The sequence below is a fragment of the Balaenoptera ricei genome, chromosome 2 (assembly GCF_028023285.1).
Source record: "Balaenoptera ricei isolate mBalRic1 chromosome 2, mBalRic1.hap2, whole genome shotgun sequence".
NCBI classification, from domain to species: Eukaryota; Metazoa; Chordata; class Mammalia; order Artiodactyla; family Balaenopteridae; genus Balaenoptera; species Balaenoptera ricei.
In genome coordinates, this window is record NC_082640.1 from 31,623,878 (window position 1) to 31,647,082 (window position 23,205).

The following is a 23,205-nucleotide window of genomic DNA, read 5'->3' on the forward strand; positions in this document are numbered from 1 at the left end:
TGTAAAATACATTTCTTTCTGTGGGTCACAGAAAAGTGTTAATGATTAACCATACCTACTTGAGAATCAGACTACGTGGGTTCAGAGCCTCCCTCTGCATAACTGGCTGTAGGAATTTAAGCAGGTTAGGTTGTATACAGACCTTTCCTCACCTGTAAAATGTGTTGATGATGCATGTTATTGTGTGTGGTAGTGTGATAATTAGATAGGGAAGTACACCTAGAGATCTTGGCACAGTCCCAGGCTGTGGGGGATTTTAGTTGTTACTTTGTTCCTTAAAATTTGTTTATTCTTGGTCTGGAGCAGTTAAAAAAATTTTTTTTAAGATTTTCTTTCATTATCTTGTTCTAAATCATTCCTCGAATTGGAATTACTGGTTCAAAAATATGACAGTATTCTTCTAGTCTGACTCTGTTGTATGGTTTTATGGAAAAACATAACTCATGGTATATGGTGAGTAGAGCCCACGTAAACAGTAAGAGCAGAAAGTAAGATCTACCCCAGCTTGGAGAGGTCTCTGTAGTGTAGTGAATAGCATATGGGGTTTCGAGGTTGTCTGACAGACTGAATTCAAATTAGGACTCATGCTGTGGCAACATGGTGATTTGGCATAGGTTTTAAGCTCTCTCAATCTCAATTTCTTCATGTGTAAAATGGGAAAAACAATAACTATATCATAGTTTGTTGTATGGATTAAATGAGCCTGAAGAAAAGCTGGTATAGTGGCCTTTCATTGTATCTCTCCATAGCCTCTGGCAAAATGCAGTTTATATACAGAGGTTCAACAGATAATTATTCAGCCGGTGAATAAGTATGATTGTTTGGGGGGAAGGTACTGCAAATTAACCATGAAATGAGGTAAATACTTAAAAAAAGAAAAATGTGGATTGATCAACCCTGGACTAGAGTCATCTAGAAGAATCTGGTGGGTATGTGGTGGTGTGGAGCAATGGGTTAGATGACGGTTTTACTTTATTCTGTTGAACTGGAATTTGCATTTATTTTATCAGTGAATATAGTTGGTCCTTAAAAGCATTTCTTCTTGGTTTGCATTTATTTCAGTGGATGAATTACCTTCTGGCTAAGCATTCTGCTTACTCAATGACCGCTTTCCCCTCTGGGGTGTTCTAATGCTGGGATTTTCATCTGTACGGGGCGGAAAATATCATTACCCACTATGCAGTGTCAGTTATATCTGAGGCACATGTTTTCCCCACACTTTTCTTGTAGAGATGTTAACAATTTACCATCAGTGGATTACCATTTTGTTTCAAATTTTAAAGTAGAAAACATTACAGACCAGATCAAGCCCTTGTTTCTTTTCACCCTTCCCAGAGGTGTCAAGAGTTTGTGGCTATTGTGCCATTGTCTAGTTAATACAATATAATGTTTAATATATGAATAATATATACAGTTGACCCTTGAACAACACAGGTTTGAACTGCATGGTCCACTTACATGCAGATTTTTTTCAATAAATATGGAGTACATTTACAGGCTGGGAGATGGGTATGTGGGGCGTTGTTACACTGTTTTCTCTGGTTTTGCATATGTATGAAATTTTCCATAACAAAAAAGAAATAAACTTAAAGGCATTCTAATAAATAAACTTCTTTCACTTGATTTTTTTTAGTAATTTATTACTTGTTATTTCTGAGACTATATAACACTATTTTGAGACTGTAGAATGCATAGTATTTTCAAGTTTAGCTTCTAAAATATTTTACAATATATTTCAAATAAAATCATGGCTGCTGGCTATGGCTTTTCAGAGACTTTACCTTTTTTATTTGATTTAAGGTAATATGAATTTGAAATTTTAATAAATAATACTTTCCTTGAAAACATAAAAATGTTATTCATGTAATTACTGGATCATCTGAAAGCTTTTTGAAAGCCAAATAATTTTTCCTTCGAGTCTCTCCAAGTGAATAATCAATTTCTTGTTTGGTTTGTTTCCAGATAACCTTTTTCATGCTGCTCTCTGCAGTATGTGTAATGCTGAATTTGGCTGGTTCAATTCTCTCCTGTCAGAACGCTCAGCTAGTCAACTCCCTAGAAGGCTGTCAGTTGGTGAGTAATGAAATGCAGACCTTTTGATAAAGGGCATAGGCTTTGATTTTGAATGAAAATGATTTCAAAAATAATTTTATTGTATCCTTGGATTTATTCTGATGTTTTAGTGTTGTTTAAGGAATTAACGTTGATTCATTTTTAAAAATTCTCCCAAATTAAAACTGGTTCTACTCATAAGTCAGTTACTAATAGTATGTTAGTATAATGCTATTTTAAAATAAATGTCTTTAGTAACGATTTTATTTTAATATTTGTAGCATTGATTTTTGTCTCCACTGAATTTTTAAAAATCAATTTTATAAGTCAATTTTAAGTGCTGAGATACATATAAGCTTGATAATGAGTGCATCCAAACAATTTAGTTCTCATTTTTCAGTTAAAAAAGAGAACTATCTTTTCAATCTAGGAAAACCGTAGATGGTGTGCTATGGACATGGTAGGGGGTCATTTTGGTTTGTTGAATGTAATCATCATTCCTTATCATAACTTGGCTCCTGCTTCGGTAACACGTGCGTGTGGCTGGTGCAGAAATCAGAGTGCGTCCCATGACATTCAGTACAGGTGCAGTGTGACCCCTGATGTGACCCTGGCTGCTGGGGGTATGGGGGTGCTGGCGTTTTTTTCCTTAACTTAGAGAAGGCACAAGGCTACCCTTTAGAGCCATGCCCCTCATAGCTGCCCATGTACTTGCCAACCTGTGGCCGTGATTTCTGAGAGGTCAGGGGCTATGCTGAACTCCCCGAAGCTTTTCTGTAGCAGGGCAGTGCCTACATTTCTAGTGGCCATGCCATCAGGTTCAAAGGGGAGCTGCTGCCCTTTACATTCCTCATCTACCAAGGCCAGCAAGTCTAGTGTAAGGTGCAGGCTGAGTGCTGAAGCACCTACTGAGTCCCCAAAACTGAGAGCTTAGTCTTGTTATTTTCTCTTCAGTGTGGGCGAGCTCACACTGATCATATTTCATCCCAATATGATGTACACAGAGTATCCTCGCTGTAGTGCAGCATTTCCCCAGGACTACCAAGAACTGACACAACCTGGAGCCCCATCACCATCAGAAAGGGCGACTTGCTAACTTCTGTTCGTAACTTGGTAGCCTCTCTTTTCCTAAGTACTAAATGTGGTGAATATGGTAAAATCTGGCAACCTACACAGGATTAGCCATTTTTTTCTCTGATTCCAATTTTCCAAGACAGTGACTGGGGTGACAAGAAGTGACAGTGCCCGGAGGTCCAGATCCAAAAGAAAGGCAAGTGCCCAGTCTTGAAAGGTTGACTTCTCCTGGTATTAATCTCAGACCCTGTTTCCCTATACTGTATGCATCAGTATACATCTGTATGCATCAGAGTTTGGAGCAGAGAAAGGTTTATTGCAGGGCCAAGCAAAGAGCCGGGTGGCTTGTACCCACCAAATCCCCGAACTTCCGGAAGGGTTTCAGCAAAGCATTTTTAAAGGCAAGGTGAGGGAAGGGCGAGGTTGCAGACTTCTTGGTGCAGGAATCCTTTGTTCTTGCAGCTGTCCACTTAGGCCAGGTCACAATGTTCCTGTAAACCTCCAACAACACAAATGTTATTCTCTGTTCTGCAACTTTTTATCCCTATATGAATGGACTCTTAAAGGTCAGAGTCCTGAGAATAGGCTCTCCTGTATATTTCAGGCTATAGGCAACATTCTTTTACAAAAGGTGCAGAGCCAGCATGACTAAGTACAGGCAACAGAGCACAAGGGTTAGAGCTAAAGGAATAGATCTAATAAGGAGTCAGGTTTCTTCTTCCCTATTACGTATCTTCTTCTCAGTGAAAATGAACTTGGCTTATGCCTAATTTCACATAGTATAAAACTAAATTTTATGTGGTTTTTAAGTTCTATGAAGAAATTCATTTGAAACAAATGTAGAAAATGACAAAAAAATTAAATATGAAAACCGTAATAGGCATACAATTAGGGAAATAGAAATAGGTCATGAAAACTAATCCCTGTGTGCCCTCTAAAAGTAAATAATGTAACTTTTAAAATTATTTTTGAATAATCTGGAATTTCCTCTCTGATCATCATTTTTACCTTCTGAAAATTTAGATACCTGAATCCCATATAATACACATTTTGGTAGACATATTCTGTTACTTTCCTCAAGTTAAATAATGTATGTCTCTGAGTGACAATTATCATAGAAACAAACTTTTTGCACGTTAAAATACCTAATGTGACTTAGACACAGCAAGCATTAAATAATATGGGTTGAACTGAATTATTCCCACTTTCTGCTCAGAGATTAATGTGTCTCTTGGAGTCAGGGTAGAATATCTCACACATGGGAATTAAAGAGCTACATTCTAACCAAAAATACCCATGGAAAACTTGCAATTGATCCATATCTGCTTTCTTAATCAAGCCGGCTACAAAGGGCTGTGGTTGTACTTTATTTTGGAGATGAATAGGCTAGGGAAACCACACTTCAATTTTGAAGTTGTTTGAAACCTGAAAGAATGTGGAACTTTATATTATATGACAGCAGTAACGTCCAAGCCTTGATGGTTACCATTCGGATATATAAGTATATGAATATCCTGTATGTATGAATTTACTGGAGAATATTGTGACAGTGGCCAAGGAGACCCTAACTACTCAATATGGAGTTGACTTCTTGCTGCCACTCTTCCTTCCTCAAGTTTTTTGAAATAAAAAGGGGTTTTGTTTGTATTTTTGTTTTTAAGCTAGCTTGGTATCAACAGCCTTTAGTTGAAGCAGACTCTGGTTCTATCCTTGATTCACAGTCTTTTAAAATATTACCAGATGCTATCTTCTGATTTATTTGTGATTTTTCATCTGTATTCATAAATGCAGTTAATTTGGAGCTTTCATTTTCCTCCTGCCCCATTTTGTTTCATGATTATCGTATTTCATAAATATTAGTTAAGAAACTTCAATCTAAGGAATTTTCTGTTCCTTGATGGATACTGGCACATAAATGCCAGTTGTCCGTACCTTTTGGCATTCTCTGGACCTAGAACTATTTTATTTAAAAAGTTATTAGGCATAAATTTCTATTCTTCCAGATTTTTTTCTATTTCTTTCTCAGCTTTTGAGCCACATTTGACAATATCAATTGTCAGAATTAACATTTTTTCTTTGTATTGGCCTTTTCACATTTTAATATGAAGTAATGCATTGAATTGTTTTTAAAATACCCATAGTAACATTATGTCCTTATTTCTTTTGTTTTCATACTGTTGTATATTTCTCTTCCTTTCCTGATGAGTTTGGCCAGAAATGTATTTGTTTTATTTATCTGAAAACTTAAAGTACCAAAGAAATGTATCCATTGTAAAATTCCCAAAATACAGAAGTGTAAAATTTTTAACTCCCCCGTGTCAGCATGTACCCTTATGGAAATTTCTGTATGTAAATTAGAGAAATAGCCTCAGATCTAGTCCATCCTTTTAACTCCTGCATTATATTCTGTGGATGCAAATTCTACACACTAATTCACAGGTCCCCAACTGCAGGGCCCTTAAGTGGTCTCTTCTTATGTCACAAATAATGCTGGATTTAATTGTTTTATAAATTAATCTATGGACACGTTTGTGTGTTATCTATGAAGGATACTTTCTAAAAGTTGAATTGATGGCACAAAGAGTAAATGCATTAAAATGTTGACAGCTGTTGCCTTCCAGAAAGGTTTGTACTCACGATCATTTCTGCCTGCGGTCCCTGGAGACGAGCACGTCCAACCCTTGCCAAGATTAGATGTCACCAATATTGAAAATGTTTGCCAACCTGAAGGATGAAAAATTGCATCTCACTGTGTTTTAATTTGCTCCCCCTGGTCATCAGTGCGGTGGAGTTATTTTTAATAGAAGCAGAATTGAATGTAGAGGTAAATTGGGAAAGAATTGAGATCTTTATCATATTAAGTCTTTTGATTTAGGACCAGGTTATGTCTCTTCCAGCCTTCAGGGAAGTCTTCTAGCCTTTTTCATACAGTGCTTAAACATCTTCTACTAATTCCTAGTTGGTTTGTAGTTTTTGATGCTAATGTCAGTGGTAGTTTTCTTCACTCTATTTTATAATTGGTTATTGCTATAATATAGGTAAGCTATTGATTTTTTAATTAAACTTTTCATTTTGAGATAACTGTAGATTCACACACAGAAATAATACAGAGAAATCTATGTAGCTTTTACCCAGTTTTCCCCAATGGTAACATCTTGCAGAAGTATCGTACAGTATCGTACTGGGATATTGACAGTGATGCAGTCAAGACATAGAACATTTCTACCACGTTATAGGCCCCTCCTGTTGCTTTTTTAATAGCCACAGTTACTTCCTTTCTGCCCCCACTCCCTCCTTAATGCCTGGCAATCGCTCGTCCACTAGAACACTCCATTTCTATTTTTTTTTTTATTTCCAAAATGTCATATAAGTGGAATCGTACAATTTGTAAGCTTTTGGAACTGGCTATTTTCACTCAGCATGATTCTCTGGAGATTTATCCAGGCTGTTGCACATGCTGATAGTTTCTCGCTGTTTATTCCATGGAGCAGTGTTGCTCTGATTGGATGGACCGGTTTAACCATTCACCTGTGGAAGGACATCCGAACGAATTCCACCTTCTGACTATTATGAATAAAGCTGCTATGAACATTCCTGTGCAGGTTTCTGTGTGAACACCAATTTTCAGTTCTTTGAGATAAATGCCCAGGAGTGCAGTTGCTGGTTGTATGGTAGGTGCCAAACTGCTCTGTAGGTTGTCCGTACCTTTTGGCATTCCCACCAGTGATGTACGAGTGATCCGGTTTCTCTGCATCTTCATCAGCATTTGCTGTTGTCACTTTTTTTTACTTTAGTCATTCTCATAGCATAGAGTGATGCCCTATTGTAGTTTTAATTTGTGTTTCCATGATAGCTAATGATGTTAAACATCTTTTCATGTGCTTCTTTGCTATCTGTATATCCTCTTTGGTAAAATGTCTGTTCATGTGTTTTGCTTATTTTCTTTCCGTTTTTTTTTTTTCTGTTGAGGTTTGAGAGTTCTTTTATATTCTAGATACTAGTCCTTTGTTGAATATGTGGTTTGCAAATATTTATCCCAGTCTGTAGTTTGTCTTTTCGTCCTCTTAATAGGGTCTTCAGCAGGGTAAATTTAAAAAATTTTGATGAAGTCTTATTTATCAATTGATGCTTTTATGGATCACGGTTTTGGTGTCAAGTCTAAGAACTCTTTGCCTATCCCTAAACCTTGAATATTTTCTCCTACGTGGAGGTGGGAGTTCCAGCTCTCCAGAAAGCCTCCACTGATACCTCTCTGGCTGGGAAGGGTAGACCCTACTGCTCCCCAAGTGGCTTGTACTGACATGGGGTGGGGAGATGGCCTCATCACCGCCAGGCAGTGCTGAAAGCCCTGACTTTCCACCTTACCTGGGAGCAGAGGGGGCCTCCTTACTGCCAGGGGTGGGTGGAAGCCCAGGCTCCCCACGTGGCCTCCTTCAACACCACGGAATTTGGGAGGCTCTGAGTTTTCATCTCCAAGTCTGGGATATAGGAAGCAAAACCAAAAAACTCAGGAAACTCACCACTGTGCCCTTCTCTGGGTCCCGAAGTCCATAACCAGTCTGTCTTCTTTTTACTTTTCGGAGTCTTTAATGTATGTTTTATATACAATGTCCAGTGTTTTTAGTTGTACTCAGAAGAATAGGGAAAAGTACATCTCCTCCATCTTTCCGGAAGCCAAAATGCTGTTGACTTTTGTATATTTTGTATGTTGAAATTTTTTGTTAACTCTAAAAGTTTTTCAAAATTATCTTTTAGTTTCTAGGTGGACAGCCACATAAGCTGTGAAAATAAAGGTTCTTTCCCTTCGTTATGAATATTTATAGAGCGTATTTTTTTCTTAACTTTTTACATTGATTGATATGGGTTTCAGTAGGCATTCAGTACCGTGCAATGCAATAAGCTTTTTTTCCCCAGTTTTATTGAGATATAATTGACATACAGCAGTGTACCCAGGTGTACAGCATAACGATTTTTAAAAAATTTTTCTTTGGAGTATTGATTTACAATGTTGTGTTAGTTTCTGCTGTACAGCCAAGTGAATCAGTTATACATATACACATATCAACTCCTTTTTTAGCTTCTTTCCCCATACAGCATAACAATTTGACTTACATCATGAAATGATCATCACAATAAGTTTCGTGAACATCCATCATCTCATATAGATACAAAATTTAAAAGATAGAAAAAAATGTTTTTCCTTTTGATGAGAACTCTTTGGATTTACTATCTTAACAACTTTCATATACAACGTACAGCAGTGTTATTTATATGTATCATATTGTACATTACATTTATCTCATAACTGGAAGTTTGTACCCTTTGACCACCTTCACCCGATTCCCCCTCCCCGCACCCCCGCCTCTGTAAAATCTGATCTCTTTTTCTATGAGTTTGTTTGTTTTCAAGGTATAATTGACCTACAACACTGTGTTAGTTCCTGTTACACAACACAGTGATTTGATATTTCTATACCTTCAAAAATGATCACCAAGATAAGTCTAGTTACGATCTGTCACCATACAAAGATATTACATAATTATTGACTGTATTCCCCATACTGTACATTTCATACCTGTGACTCATTTATTTTGCAACTGGAAGTTTGTACCTCTTCATCTCTCTCGTACCCCCATCCCCTCGCCTCTGGGAACCACCTGTTTGTTCTCTGTATCTATAACTCTGTTTTTGTTTTATGTTTGTTCATTTGTCTTGTTTTACAGATTCCACATGTAAGTGAAATCATACAGTATTTGTCTTTCTCTGTCTGACGTACTTAGCATTAGGCTTTTAACCTAATCCCTGACTGAGCTTCATAGAAGGACACACGATAGGAGACGCAGCAGGGAGAAGGCCCGGCAGCTCCATCTGCCTGTCACCCACTGCGGCTGCCCTGCTCTCACAGAAGAGGTGCCTGGGGAGCACCTGACACAAGGCCAAAGCCTGTTTTCAAACAGGTGTTTTTAGAGCATCTTTGTTTTCACAGAGACCCAAGGCCTGCGTGCCAGCACACAGCTCCCCTGAGGGCCCACTTCCACAGGACAAGCAAGGTATTTCCACATTGCTCTGTGGTCTCCAAGAAAGCAGTGACATAGCACAGAACTTTCAGGTCATTTTTCCACGGGAATCTGGACCAGCCTAGGCCCCATGTTACCCTTTATTCATGTTGAGGATTTTCGGGGGAAAGGGGTGACTAATAACAGCCCTTTTTTTTTTTCTTTAATATATTCATTTATTTATTTTATTATTTTGGCTGCGTTGGGTCTTTGTTGCTGCGTACAGGCTTTCTCTAGTTGCAGTGAGCAGGGGCTACCCTTCACTGCGGTGCGTGGGCTTCTCATTGCAGTGGCTTCTCTTGTTGCGGAGCACAGGCTCCAGACGCGCAGGCTCAGTAGTTGTGGCTCACGGGCTTAGTTGCTCCGCGCATGTGGGATCTTCCCGGACCAGGACTCGAACCCGTGTCCTCTGCATTGGCAGGCGAATTCCCAACCACTGCACCACCAGGGAAGTCCAACAGCCCTTTTTTATAGCGTTGTTTTATTCCTGACTTTTATAGGATGAAGAGTGAAGAGGATTGACATGATGGGTCACCATTCAGTGTAGTTTTCACTGTCAGCTTCCCAGAGGTGCCCTTATTAACGTAAGGCATTTCCTTCTAGCCTGACTTTTTTTTTTAAACTAACTTTATTTTTTTTTTAAGTTTTTTTTTTTTGGCCGCACCACATAGCTTTTGGGATTTTAGTTCCCCTACCAGCGATTGAACCCAGGCTCCTGCAGTGAAAGCACCAAGTCCTAACCACTGGACTGCCGGGGAATTCCCTAGCCTGACTTTCTAAGATTTTTTTTTTTAAATCAGGAATGCATGTAAGTTTTTATCACTGTCTTTTCAACATCTGTAAAGATGATCATACAGCTTTCCTCTTTAGTTTATTAGTGTAGTGATTTGCATTAATAGATTTCCTAATGCTGAACTACCTTTGCGTTACAGAAATAGACCTTCCTTGGTCCAGGCACATTTAAGGCATACATATTATGTTGCAATTCAATTGCTAATATTTTGTTATTTAGTTTTGGCTGCATTGGATCTTCGTTGCGGTGCACGGGCTTCTCATTGCCGTGGGCTCTTGCTGCAGAGCACGGGCTGTAGGCACATGGGCTTCAGTAGTTGTGGCTCGAGGGCTCTAGAGCGCAGGCTTGGCAGCTGTGGTGCACGGGCTTAGCTGCTCCGCGGCATGTGGGATCTTCCCGGACCAGGGCTTGAACCCGTGTCCCCTGTGTTGGCAGGCAGACTCTTAACCACTGCTTCCCGTAACAACAGCTTAGGAATGTGTGTCTGTATCTTTCAGGGAACTGGGAGTTCAGGGACTCTGCTGTGTGGCTGGTTTAAGACTAAATTGTTCCCAGTTACCCGGCCCAAAAGCTACTCTTTGTTTCTCCATCCTCACGTGTCCTAATCAGTCACTGGAGCAGCCCTTTGAGACTCAGGGGAGGCCTGGGAGACTAAAGCAAAGACTTCTACTTCAAGGACAGCGTCTCAGGGCTTGTACTCGGCTTCAATCCCCTTGTCTTTGATACTCCTCAGTCTTGAGGGGAGCAGGTTCAGGAGAAGAAAGGGAATAACATTTGGGATAAGAGAAGTTAATCCTACACTCGGCAGAGGAACTCAGTTTTAGGGAGACTCGGTTTCACAGAGAGAGAGAGCTTCTTAAATATAAATTAGTTGTGTGCTTCCGTTCCATTGCACATGGAATGCAGGGCCGCCCTCCTTGTAGCCTGTACTCTGTGCTCCGTCATGGCTCCTCCCTCTTGGCCAACCTTCCCTGGTGGCCCCCTCCCGACCCCTCCCTCCCAGCCTCCCTTCTTCCCCTCAGCCTCCCCACCCCCTCCTTCCGCCACCAGCTTCCTGGGTGCCCTTGGCATCCCTCCACCCATTCCTCCCAGCTCACCCTCCGCTGGAGTCTCCCGTCCCTCCCCTCAGCCTCCTATGGTAAAGCCCCTCCCCCACCGCTCCCTGCCCCCCAGCTTCCCGCACCCCTGCCTCACCAGCCATTGGAATCCCAGGCTCTATCTGACCCCAGGCAGATCCTAGCCTCAGCCTCCTGCAGGTGGTTCCTTCCCATCCTCCAGATTCCAGAGTAGGTGGTACAGTTATTGACCAGGGTTCTTGGCCTCCTTAATCAAAATCAATCAGAGGCCAGACAAGAAATTCAGGCAAGGCTTTATTGGGGCCCCTGCTGCAGCAGGGGAAGGGAGAACAAGTAATAAGTTCCATTGCTAACTCGCTACCTGAGAGGCTGGTGAGCTGGCTCCTTACATGGGCTTTTGCTCCCGGCTCTTCAGAAGTGACAATTGGGCTTTTTGGTCTCTTTGTATCTTGTTGTCCATAATTTGCCCCAGCTGCACATGCATGCAATTATTTTTAGTCCCATATAGTTTCTTTATATTTTGTTGCTCAAAGAGACGTTTGTCCAGGTGCAAGCACTGTAGCAAAGGGTCCCAGGTCCCAGCTGGTGTCAGTACCTCTAGGGAAGGGCCTCCCCCCATCCCCCTATCGGAAAGGCTCCCAGCTGCTGTTGTTCTCTTGGCATCCCGTCAGTTTTCCTCCGAGTACTGGCGTTTCCCATCATTCCCTACTTGGCAGAACCCCACAAGGAACAAGGCCACATCCAGGGCTGGGTGCCATCCTGGCCTGTGAGTGAATCAGCGAGTGTATCCCAGCGGTTCTTTTCCTAAGAGCCCCAGAGGAAGATAAAAAATTACCTGGGGGTTTTAAGTAAACATGCCGTTTTAGGTTAATGACAATTAAAACCATTATGGGTTTTCAAATGTCTTTTTAAATGCCACATCATGTTTTGTTTAATTTACGACTGCTGGTACAATGAAATATTGCACAGCATCAAAAATTTGTTTAAAAATCTGTTTTCAGTTATGACCTAATTCTTTCAATTCATCCTGCAGAAGTTTGGGATTTACTTTCACATTCTTACAGTGTTTTGTTTTTTTTTTAATTTTTTATTTATTATTTATTTATTATGTTTATTTTTGGCTGTGTTGGGTCTTCGTTTCTGTGTGAGGGCTTTCTCCAGTTGCGGCGAGTGGGGGCCACTCTTCATCGCGGTGCGCGGGCCTCTCACTATCGCGGCCTCTCTTGTTACGGAGCAGAGGCTCCAGACGCTCAGGCTCAGTAGTTGTGGCTCACGGGCCCAGTTGCTCCGCGGCATGTGGGATCTTCCCAGACCAGGGCTCGAACCCATGTCCCCTGCATTGGCAGGCAGATTCTCAACCACTGCGCCACCAGGGAAGCCCCTCTTACAGTGTTTTTAAAATGAAAGCCTAACAATGCTTTTCAGATGCAGATCAATATAATATAATGCATCGTGTGTTGATAAGTACATTGTCTTAACGGAAAAGGCGCTTTTTTGTTGTTGTTTCCTTTTTTTTTTTAATATGAAATAACAGATTAATAGATTCTCATTGGAAAAGATGCAGGTGATACATGAATTGGAATAAAACTGGACGTCTCCCCTCTCACTGTCTGCCTGCCACTCCCCATCACACATGTGATCCCTTTAGGATGAGTTGTGTTCAGACCCTCTTATATGCGTATATGTTGACGTACATGTGGGTGTGCGTGTACATTCACAAACATACAGTTTTATTTTTAAACATGCTTATACTGTATACTTTTGTCTGTGGCGTTTTCCCTGCTCAGTGATATTATCTGAGACATTACCATGGAAGTATATACAGGGAGCCCCTCATTCTTCTGGCGGCTGCGTGTAGTTCCCCATAGTCACTGTATTTACCTGCACCGAGAGGCGGTCAGGCCATCTCCATTGTTTTGTTGTCACAGGCACGGCCACAGTGAACATGCATTCTTGTCCTTGTTTTTAATTTTAATATAGTTGGGTAATAATTTTATTATAAAGGAAACAAATATATCCTCCATCACCGCAGTATTGTTACCGAAAGTTGGGTCTGGCTGCTCACCACTCAAAAGCCAATACTTGAGAGGCAAGGTTGGTGGAAAGGAAAGTTTGCTTTATTTTGGAGGCTGGCAACTGGGGGAGAAGGGGACTCATGTCCAAAGGCCAATTCCCCCCTGCTGATCAGGGGGCAAGAGCTTTTATAGGCTGAGGGAGGGGGCTACATGCAGAAACAGCACAGGCAGCTCTGACAGTCATCTTGAAATTGGTCATCAGTGGTCTGACCAGCATCATCTTGATTGTTTTCAGTACAGTTAATCTTCAGTTCCAGGGTCGGCTTGTTCCCATTTCCTTGAGGACAGTTCTCAGAATTGTGGCAGCTTATGTGATGGCTACAGCCTGGTTATCATGTAGTTAACTTCTTCCACCTGGTGGGGGTTTCAGTACCTACAGGACAGCTTACAGGATATGGCTCAGAATATTATCTATAGCCCTTAAGGAGGAACTAAAGGTCCTTGACTTTGCTTAATGACTAAACTATTATTATTTGGTCTTGTTTGACTGTTTTCCTTTGCTCTTGCATTTTCTCACTTCTCTGATTAAATGTATTCTTTGACCAAAAGTTCTTCTGCAGACAAAAGGCAGGCGGAGGATATTTGGGCAGAGGGGGAGGTGGCCCTGGACAGGCCTCATAGGGTCCTGCTTCGTTTCAGTATGGAGTGAATTAAAATATTTGTCCTACTTCGTATTGCCAAGAATTAGAAATTTAGGTGGAAAATTTCATAAAAGTTATATATTTAGTTCATTTTGATATATGTTCAAACATGAGATGGAAATGTGCTCTTTACTATTTTTATGCAAAACTAATACTAACTGCTGCGTGATGATGATGATGGTGAGGATTGCAAACTTCTTTGAGCACTTGCTGTGTACAAGGCACTGCTCTGAGCACATCACATGCGTTTGTTCATTTACTGACAGCCATGACTGAGAGACAGGTACTATTTTATCCCCACTTTACAGGTAAGGAAACTGAGGCCTTGAGAGTTAAGGAACTTTTCCAAAGTCATGCAGCTGGCAGGTGCTGGCATCAGATTCTAACCTTGCTCTTAACCATTAGGAAATCATTAAATTTCTGTTTTTCATAGCACTTTAGAATTAATGGTTAAAAGAGGAAAGGATGAGACGCACTGGACGATGGAGGTAAAGAATATGTCTTGTTTCTTCTTGGTCAAAATCAATCTTTGGCTACATGGGGAACACTTTCCTGTGTAGAGAAGAATCTCAAGGAACCTAAGCCGTAGCTTATGTGTCACAACAAAGGGATGTGAAAACAGCGTCCAGTTTTGTAGGAAATGTGAGCTCTTCCTCTCCAGCCACATCAAGCATGTAACTGGGAGAGGTATCTTTCCCTGTAAGCAAACAATAATGTGATTTATGTTGTGCTTGCCCACGATCACACCCGTGTTTTTCTGACCCTAAATCCTTTGTAAATAGATGCATCACATTGCAGGGACAGTGTGATTTATTCTTGTTTTCTGGAAAGCCGGGCTATCTTGCTGTGAGTGTGACCTGACCGCTAATTGGACATCCTTCTAGTCTCTGCCTAGGTTTCGTGGGGGTATGTAGCTCCCCAAAAAAAAAGGGTGGCCTCAGGAGATCTGACACCTGGGCAGGTGTTTTGATGGAAAGCACATCACCACCTCCTTCTTCCTTATCTGTTTACATTTCTGATTGAAGAGCTTGATCTCAGCCTCTCCCCTGTGTGCCTCTCAAGTCTGATGTGGAATTTCTGGCAGGGGGAGCCAGAGTGCAGCCCTTTTTCCTACAGGAATTAGCAAACGGCTTTTCGAAGAACCCAGGAGGGCCATAGCCATGACACTGTACATAGCACAAAAAAATTGAAGACATATTCTTCCACTATCTAAAAGCAAAGAAGTTGCTCATTTTGAGTAACGTTCCAAGATAGAGCTTTGTTTTTTTACTTTCACTTTACTGGTTAACTTATACAAAAATTCCAATCAAGCATTTATTCGTGGGCTGATTTATTTGAATAATAAAAATGGATAATGATTTTTGAAGAAATAAGTAGTCAAAATTTTGCTACAGATAAAGATGTACATTTTAAAATGATTTTTCTTTAAAGTTCTTCCCATCAGGAGGATATAATGGTTTTAAACATGTACGTGCCAAAATAACACAGCACCAAAATACATGAAGCAAAAATTGACATCAGTGAAGGGAGAAGTGTACAATTCAACAGTAATAACTGGAGACTTTGATACAACACCTTCAGTAATGGATAGAACAAATAGAAGATCAAATCAATCAGAAAGTAGAAGACTTGAGCAACACTATAGACCTAACAGACATCCATAGGACACTCCACCCAACAACAACAGACTGTATTCTTCTCAAGCACATATGAAACATTCTCCAGGACAGAACATATGCTTGGCTGTAAAACAGACCTAAGTAAATTTTAAAAGACAGAAGTAATGCAAAATATATTCTCTGACTATAATGGAATGAAATTAAAAACCAATAGCAAAATAAGTTGGAAAACTCACAAAGATGTGGAAATTAAGTAACACTCCTTAATAATCAGGCCAAGGAAGAAATCAATAGGGAATCAGAAAATACCTGTATATGAATGAAAATTAAGGCATAATATACCAAAACTTATGGGATGCACTCTAACACAGTGCTTAGAGGGAAATTTATAACTGTAAATACCTATACTAAAAAAGAAGAAAGATATCAAAACACTACATAACCTTCCAACTTAAAGCACTGGAAAAAGAAGGGCAAACTAAACCTAAAGCAAGTTGAAGTAAGGAAATAATAAAGATTGAGCAGAAATTAATGAAATAGGGAATAGAAAAACAATAGTGAAAATCAATGAAACCAAATGCTTGTTCTTTGAAAAGATCAACTGGCAAAACTTTAGATAGCTTGACTGAGAAAAAATAGGAAAGATTTAAATTAATAAAATCAGAAATTAAAGGGGGGCTACCAACCTTATAGATATAAAAAAAATTATAAAGAAATACTATAAGCAGTTAAACCAACAAATTAGATAACTTAGATGAAATAGACAAATTTTAGAAAAACACAAACTACCGAAATTGACTCAAGAAGAAATAGACAATCTGAGTAGATCTATAACAAGTGAAGAGAAAAAACTGCCCACCAAGAGTAGCACAGGCCCAGATGGTTTCACAGATGAATTCTACCAAAAATTTACAGAATAATTAATACCAATTATTCACAATCTTTTCCAAAAATATAGAAGAGGAAGGAACACTTCTCAATTTATTTTGTGAGGCCAGTCCTACTCTGTACTAAAACCAGACTAAGACACCACAAGGAAAGAAAACTACAGACCAATACCTCTTATGAATATGGATGTATAAATTCTCAACCAAATACTAACAAGCTGAATCAGGCAACATATAAAAAGAGTTATACATCATAACCAAGTGGGATTTATGCCAGGGATGCAAGGTTGCCTTAACATCCAAAAATCAATTAATGTAATATGTCATATCAATAGAATATAAGCAAAAAAAATCACATGATCATCCCAATAGGTGCAGAAAAAGGAATTTCAAAATCCAATACTCTTTCATGATGAAAACACTCAACAAACTAGGAATATAGGGTAACTCCCTTAACCTGACAAAAGATATCTGAAAAAACCCCAGCTAACATTATATTTAATGGTGAAAGACTGGATGCTTTCTGTCTAAGACTGGGAACAAGAGAAGATGGTCCATTCTTGCCAATTCTATTCACATGGTACTGGAGGTTCTGACCAGGCAAGAAAAAGAAATCAAAGACATCCAGATTGGAAAGGAAGAGGTAAAACTACCCCAATTCACAGATGAGATGATCTTGTATATAGAAAATCCTAAGGAATCTGCTAAAACATTATTAGAACTAATAAAGCTAGCAAGGTTGCAGGGCCAAGATCAAAACACAAAAAATTTATTATATTTCTAAGCCCAAACAATGAATAATCTGAAAATGAAAATAAGAAAATTTCAGTTTCAATAGCATCAAAAAGAATAAAATATTTAGTAATAAATTTAACAAAAGAAATGCAAAACTTATACTCTGAAAACAACAAAAGTATTGCTGAAAGAATATCTAAATAATTGGGGAAGTATCCCATGTTCATGGATTGGAAGGCTTAACATTGTTAACTGCCTTAGTCCTTTTAGGCTGCTAAAACAGAATGCCATAGACTGGGTTGCTTATAAATAGTAGAAATTTATTTCTGGGCATTCCAAGATGAAGATGCTGGCAGATTTGGTGTCTTGTGAGAGCTTGCTTTCTTGTTCATAGATGGCCATCTTCTTGCTTTGTCCTCACGTGGTGGAAAGGATAAGGGAGTTCTCTGAGGTCTCTTTTATAAGGACACTAATCCCATTCATGAGGGCTTCACCCTCATGACCTAATCACCTCCCAAGGGCCCCACCTCCTAATACCATCACACTGGGGGTTAGATTTCAGCATATGAATTTTGAGGGGACACAAACATTCAGTCTGTATCACAATACTCCCCAAACTGATCTGCTGATTCAAAGGTATTCCCATCAGAATCTAAGTTGACGTCTTTGTAGAAATTGACAAGATAATTCTGAAATTCATATGGGATTGCAAGGGGCCCAGAATAGCCAAAACAATCGTGAAAAAGAAGAAATAGGAGGACTCACACTTTTTGACTTCAAAGCTCACTGCAAAGCGATGGGAATCAAGACAGTGTGGTACTGGCCTAAGGACAGACATATAGATGAATGGAATAGAATTGAGAGTCTAGAAATAAACCCAAACATTTATGGTTTGACTTTTAATAAGGGTGCCAAGAGCATTCAGTGGGGAAAATAGTCTTTTCAACATATGGTGCTGGGAAGACTGGATAGATATATGCAAAAGAGTGAAATTGGACCCTTACCACACACCATATACAAAAATTTACTAAATTAGATCAAAGACCTAAAATGTAAGAGCTAAAACTTTAAAACTCTTAGAAGTGAACATAAGGGTAAATCTTCATAATATTGGATTACAGAGAGCCCTTAGATGTGACATCATAAGCATCAGGAAAAAAAATAGATGAATTAGACTTCACTAAGATTAAATATTTTGTGTTTCAAAGAACACTATCAAGAAAGTGAAAAGAAAGTCCACAAAATGGGGTAAAATATTTGCAAATCATGTACCTGATAAGGGACATGTTTCTAGAATATATAAAGAACTTTTTTATCGTTCAATAATTTAAAAAAAAAAACAATTTTAAAATGGGCAAAGGATCTAACAGACCTTTCTCCAAGGAAGTATACAAATGGCCAACAAGCCCATGAAAAGATGCTTGACATCATTAGTCATCTGGGAAAAGCAAATCAAAACCACAAAACTGCTTCACACCCACTAGGATGGTTAAGATCAAAGAGTCAGATAACAGCAAATGTTGGGAGGATGTGGAGAAATTAGAACCCTCGTGCATTGCTGGTGGGAATGTAAAATGGTGCAGCTGCTTTGGAAGAGTCTGGCAGTTCCTCAGTGATTAAATGTAGAGTTACTGTATGACCTAGCAGTTCCATTCCTAGGTAAATACCTAAGAGAAATGAAAACATATATCCACACAAAAATGTGGATAAATACATAAATGTTTATTGCACATTGTTCATATTACTCAAAAGGTGGAAACAACCCAGATGTCCATCAACAGATGAATGGATGAGCAAAATGTGGTCTATCCATACTACAGAATATTTTCAGACATAAAAAAAGAATGAAATACTGATACATGCTATAACATGTGTGAACCTTGAAAATATTATGCTACGTGAAAGTACCCAGACTTAAAAGGTTACATCTTGTATGATTTTCTTCATATGAAAGTCCAGAACCAGAAACTCTATAGAGACAGAAAGTATATTAATGATTGTCTTGGGCTGGAGGAAGGTAGAAGGGGAATGATAGTTAAAGGGTATGGGGTTTCTCTTCGAGGTGATGAATATCTCAAATTGACCCTGATGATGGTTGCACATATCTGTGAATATACTAAACACCATTTAATTGTACATTTTCAATGGGTAAATTGTATGATATGTGACGTATCTCAATAAAGCTGTTTTTAAAAAAGAAATAGCAAGTCACACTGAAGTTCTAGATGAATAATGCGTAGTTGTGTAAGTATGTAGAGTATACTTAGAATGATGTGTAGGATGTAGATTTTTGTATTTTTGTTACTGTTAATTGCTTGATACACATCCTTCGTGCTATTAACATTTATAATTAGTTTATATATGTACACATATGTATGCAGTTTCGTTCTGAAGAGTCAGTTGTTAAACTTTTACCAGCACACCTCTGTACTGGAGTTTTCTCATTTGATGTATTTTCCTCTTGTCCATCCATTAACATACCATTTTTTCTTTACCTGTACACCCTCATCTTTTGTGACTTCCCCCATCCTGCATACTCCATCCCACCCCAGCCAGGCTATTTTATTGTCCCCTTTGCTCATGTTCCTTTGTGTGTGTGTGAGACAGAGAGAGGGAGAGAGAGAGAGGGAGGGAGGGAGGAAGGAAGGGAGGAAGGAAGGAAAAAGGGAGGAAAGAAGAAGGGAGGGAGAAAGGAGGGAGGGAGAAAGGAAGGAGAGAGGGAGAGAGGGAGGGAGGAAGGAAGGAGAGGGGGAAAGGAGGAAAAACTAGTTGCTGAATGAGTGATGAAAGAAAAGCAGATCTTTTCTCCCATATGTAAATAGCAAAAGTGTGCTGCACCTTTACTCAAATGTTGTCCTTGGAGTCAGGCCAAAAGTATTAGCAAGAGTCTCATAATCCACCAGCCCCAGGATGCTGGTCATACACTTGTTTTGTATTTGATGCTACTTGACAGCAGGCATCATCACAGGGCTTATGCCTTTCTGTGTGTGTGCACCTGCCTCTGTGTTGTTACTTCCCTTGTAATTTAAGGCACTTGGAAAAATCATCTCGACCTTTATTTAAACTGTTTAGAGTGATTTTCCCAGCTCTCGATTACTCATGGATAACTTCAGGAAGCTGTGATGGAGTTGATTCAAAACAATAGGTCAGTCCCAAATTTACTTACTTTGGATAGCAAATCATTTTTACAGTTTATAATTGAGTCGGGCATCCAGTGTTTTTGTAGGAATTTGTCATTCAAAAAGGGTTATGCAGTTATCCACATTTTCATTCCATCCCCAACCCATCACCTCTCAAGTTGTTACAAAGGAAAGAAAATTAAATGTTTTGGTTTAAAGTATGGCTAAACCTGGTTGTTAAGAGGAAATTCACAAATGCATTCCAATTTAGACCAAAAGAATACATGGGAGTCTAGAGAAAGGAGCAAATTATATATCAACTTCCACTTGTTTCTTTTTCTACACTAACACTTTTCATGGTGGATAATAAATGAGTAAATCGAAGATTACAGTGGAATGAACACATAGAATTCCTGGTGGTCCAGTGGTTAAGAATCCGCCTGCCAATGCAGGGGACACAGGTTTGAGCCCTCGTCCAAGAAGATCCCACATGCCACAGAGCAACAAAGCCAGTGCGCCACAACTACTGAGCCTGCACTCTAGAGCCCCTGAGCCACAACTACTAAGCCCACGAGCCACAACTACTGAGCCCACGTGCCACAACCAGTGAAGCCTGTGCACCTAGAGCCTGTGCTCCACAACAAGAGAAGCCACCGCAATGAGAAGCCCACGCACCACAACGAAGAGTAGCCCCCACTCTCCGCAACTAGAGAAAGCCCGCATGCAGCAACAAAGATCCAACACAGCCAAAAAAAAAAAAAAAAAAGAATGGCATTTACAAATTGTCCATGTTTAATCCTCTTATTTTAGGAATGGGCAAAGAGTGAAAGTCTGTCTGTATCAACCAGATAATTTATATAAACCAGAATCCCACAAATCCCTTGCTTTTACATCCTACATATTGCATCTGAAAAAAATCTCTTCTCAAAACCCTCTTAAAATGGATACAAAGACTTGTTTTGTATTTAATGCTACTCCACAATGAGCACCTATAGAAATGTCACCCACAAATTCTTTGTTTCTAGAATAGAAACAGAAGAGAGTTAGGATTAATATAGAGTTTTAAAATGTTTTTAATCAGGATTAAAATGTTTAAAATGTTTTTAATCAGGATTAATTTAATTTTTACGGGGAAATTTGTGGATCACATTAAGTTGTTAGAAATAATAGAGAGAGATCTGCTGTATGCTTTGTCGAATTTCCCCCAATGGTAACATATCACAACCACAATATTAACATTGATACAATCAGCCCATCTTATTTATTTATTTTTGTTCTCTGAATGCTTGCTTTTGTTTTTTTAATAAATTTTTATTGGAGTATAGTTGATTTACAATGTTGTGTTCGTTTCTGCTGTGCAGCAAAGTGAATCAGCTATGCATATACATATATCCACTCTTTTTTAGATTCTGTTCCCTTATAGGTCATTACAGAGTGTTGAGTAGAGTTCCCTGTGCTATACAGTAGGTTCTTATTAGTTATCTATTTTATACACAGTAGTGTGTATATGTCAATCACAATCTCCCAATTTATCCCTCCCCCCTTTCCCCCTTGGTAACCATAAGTTAACCCATCTCATTTCTATTTCCCCATTTTTACTTATATTCATGTGTCTGTATGGGTGTGAGAGTGGATGTATTGAGTTTTATGCAATGTTGTCACCTGTGTAGGTTTGCGTATCCACCAGCCCAGTCAGGACACTGGAATATTTCAACACCGCAAGGATCCCTCATGCTGACCTTTTTATAGCCACACCCACTTCCCTTTTGCCGCATTCTTAACTCCTGGTGACCCCTAATCTGTCCACTATTTCTTTAAAAAAGTGTCACTTCCAAAATGTTATATAAATGGAATCATCCAGTATGTTACCATTTGGAATTTGCTGTTTTCAGTCAGCCTAATTCCATGGAGGTTCATCCAAGGCGCTGTGTGTATCAGTGGTCCGTTCCTTTTCATTGCTGGGTAGTATTCCATGGTACGTACGGCTGACATCATGTCTAACCATTTACCTTTCAAAGGACACCTGGGTGAACTCTGGTTTTGTCTATTATGGATAAGACTGCTATGAACATTCATGTACATGTTTTTATGTGAACATAAGTTTTCATTTCTCTGGGATGAATATCCAAGAATGCAATTGCCATATTATAAGTATATGTTTAGTTTTATGAGAGACTTTTCCAGGGTGGCAACAGCCACACTCCCATATATTTTACATTTTTATCAACAGTGTATGAGTGATCCATGGGGAGGGGAAGGGGGAGCTGGGACGAAGTGAGAGAGTGGCGTGGACATACATACACTACCAAATGTAAAATAGCTAGCTAGTGGGAAGCAGCCACATAGCACAGGGAGATCAGCTCGGTGCTTTGTGACCACCTAGAGGGGTGGGATAGGGAGGGTGGGAGGGAGACGCAAGAGGGAGGAGACACGGGGATATATGTATACGTATAGCTGATTCACTTTGTTATACAGCAGAAACTAACACAACAATGTAAAGCAATTATTTGTAGTGAGGTGGATGGACCTAGAGTCTGTCATACAGAGTAAAGTCAGTCAGAAAGAGAAAAACAAATACTGTATGCTAACACGTATTTATGGAATCTAAAAAAACATGTTATGATGAACCTAGGGGCAGGACAGGAATAAAGAAACAGACATAGAGAATGGACTCGAGGACACGGGGAGGGGGAAGGGTAAGCTGGGACGAAGTGAGAGAGTGGCATGGACTTATATATACTACCAAATGTAAAATAGATAGCTAGTGGGAAGCAGCGCATAGCACAGGGAGATCAGCTCAGTGCTTTGTGACCACCTAGAGGGGTGGGATAGGGAGGGTGGGAGGGAGACACAAGAGGGAGGAGAAATGCAGATATATGTATATGTATATGTGTAGCTGATTCACTTTGTTATAAAGCAGAAACTAACACACCATTGTAAAGCAATTATACTCCAATAAAGATGTAAAAAAAAAAATTATACTCCAATAAAGCTGTTAAAAAAAGAATAAAAATGCAAAGAATAAAAGGTATATGATAAAAACTAAAAAAACAAAACAAAACAATGTATGAGTGATCC

At 39.4% G+C, this 23,205-nt stretch overlaps 1 protein-coding gene across 1 annotated transcript in view; it reads left to right on the plus strand.

Annotated features, from left to right (window-relative positions):
- ENTREP2 (endosomal transmembrane epsin interactor 2) overlaps positions 1–23,205 on the plus strand; it is a 257,220-nt gene that overhangs the window by 140,138 nt on the left and 93,877 nt on the right. The window contains exon 3 of the mRNA XM_059915335.1: positions 1,963–2,073. Coding sequence (XP_059771318.1) covers positions 1,963–2,073 — 111 coding nt within the window. The remainder of the gene's footprint in view (positions 1–1,962; positions 2,074–23,205) is intronic.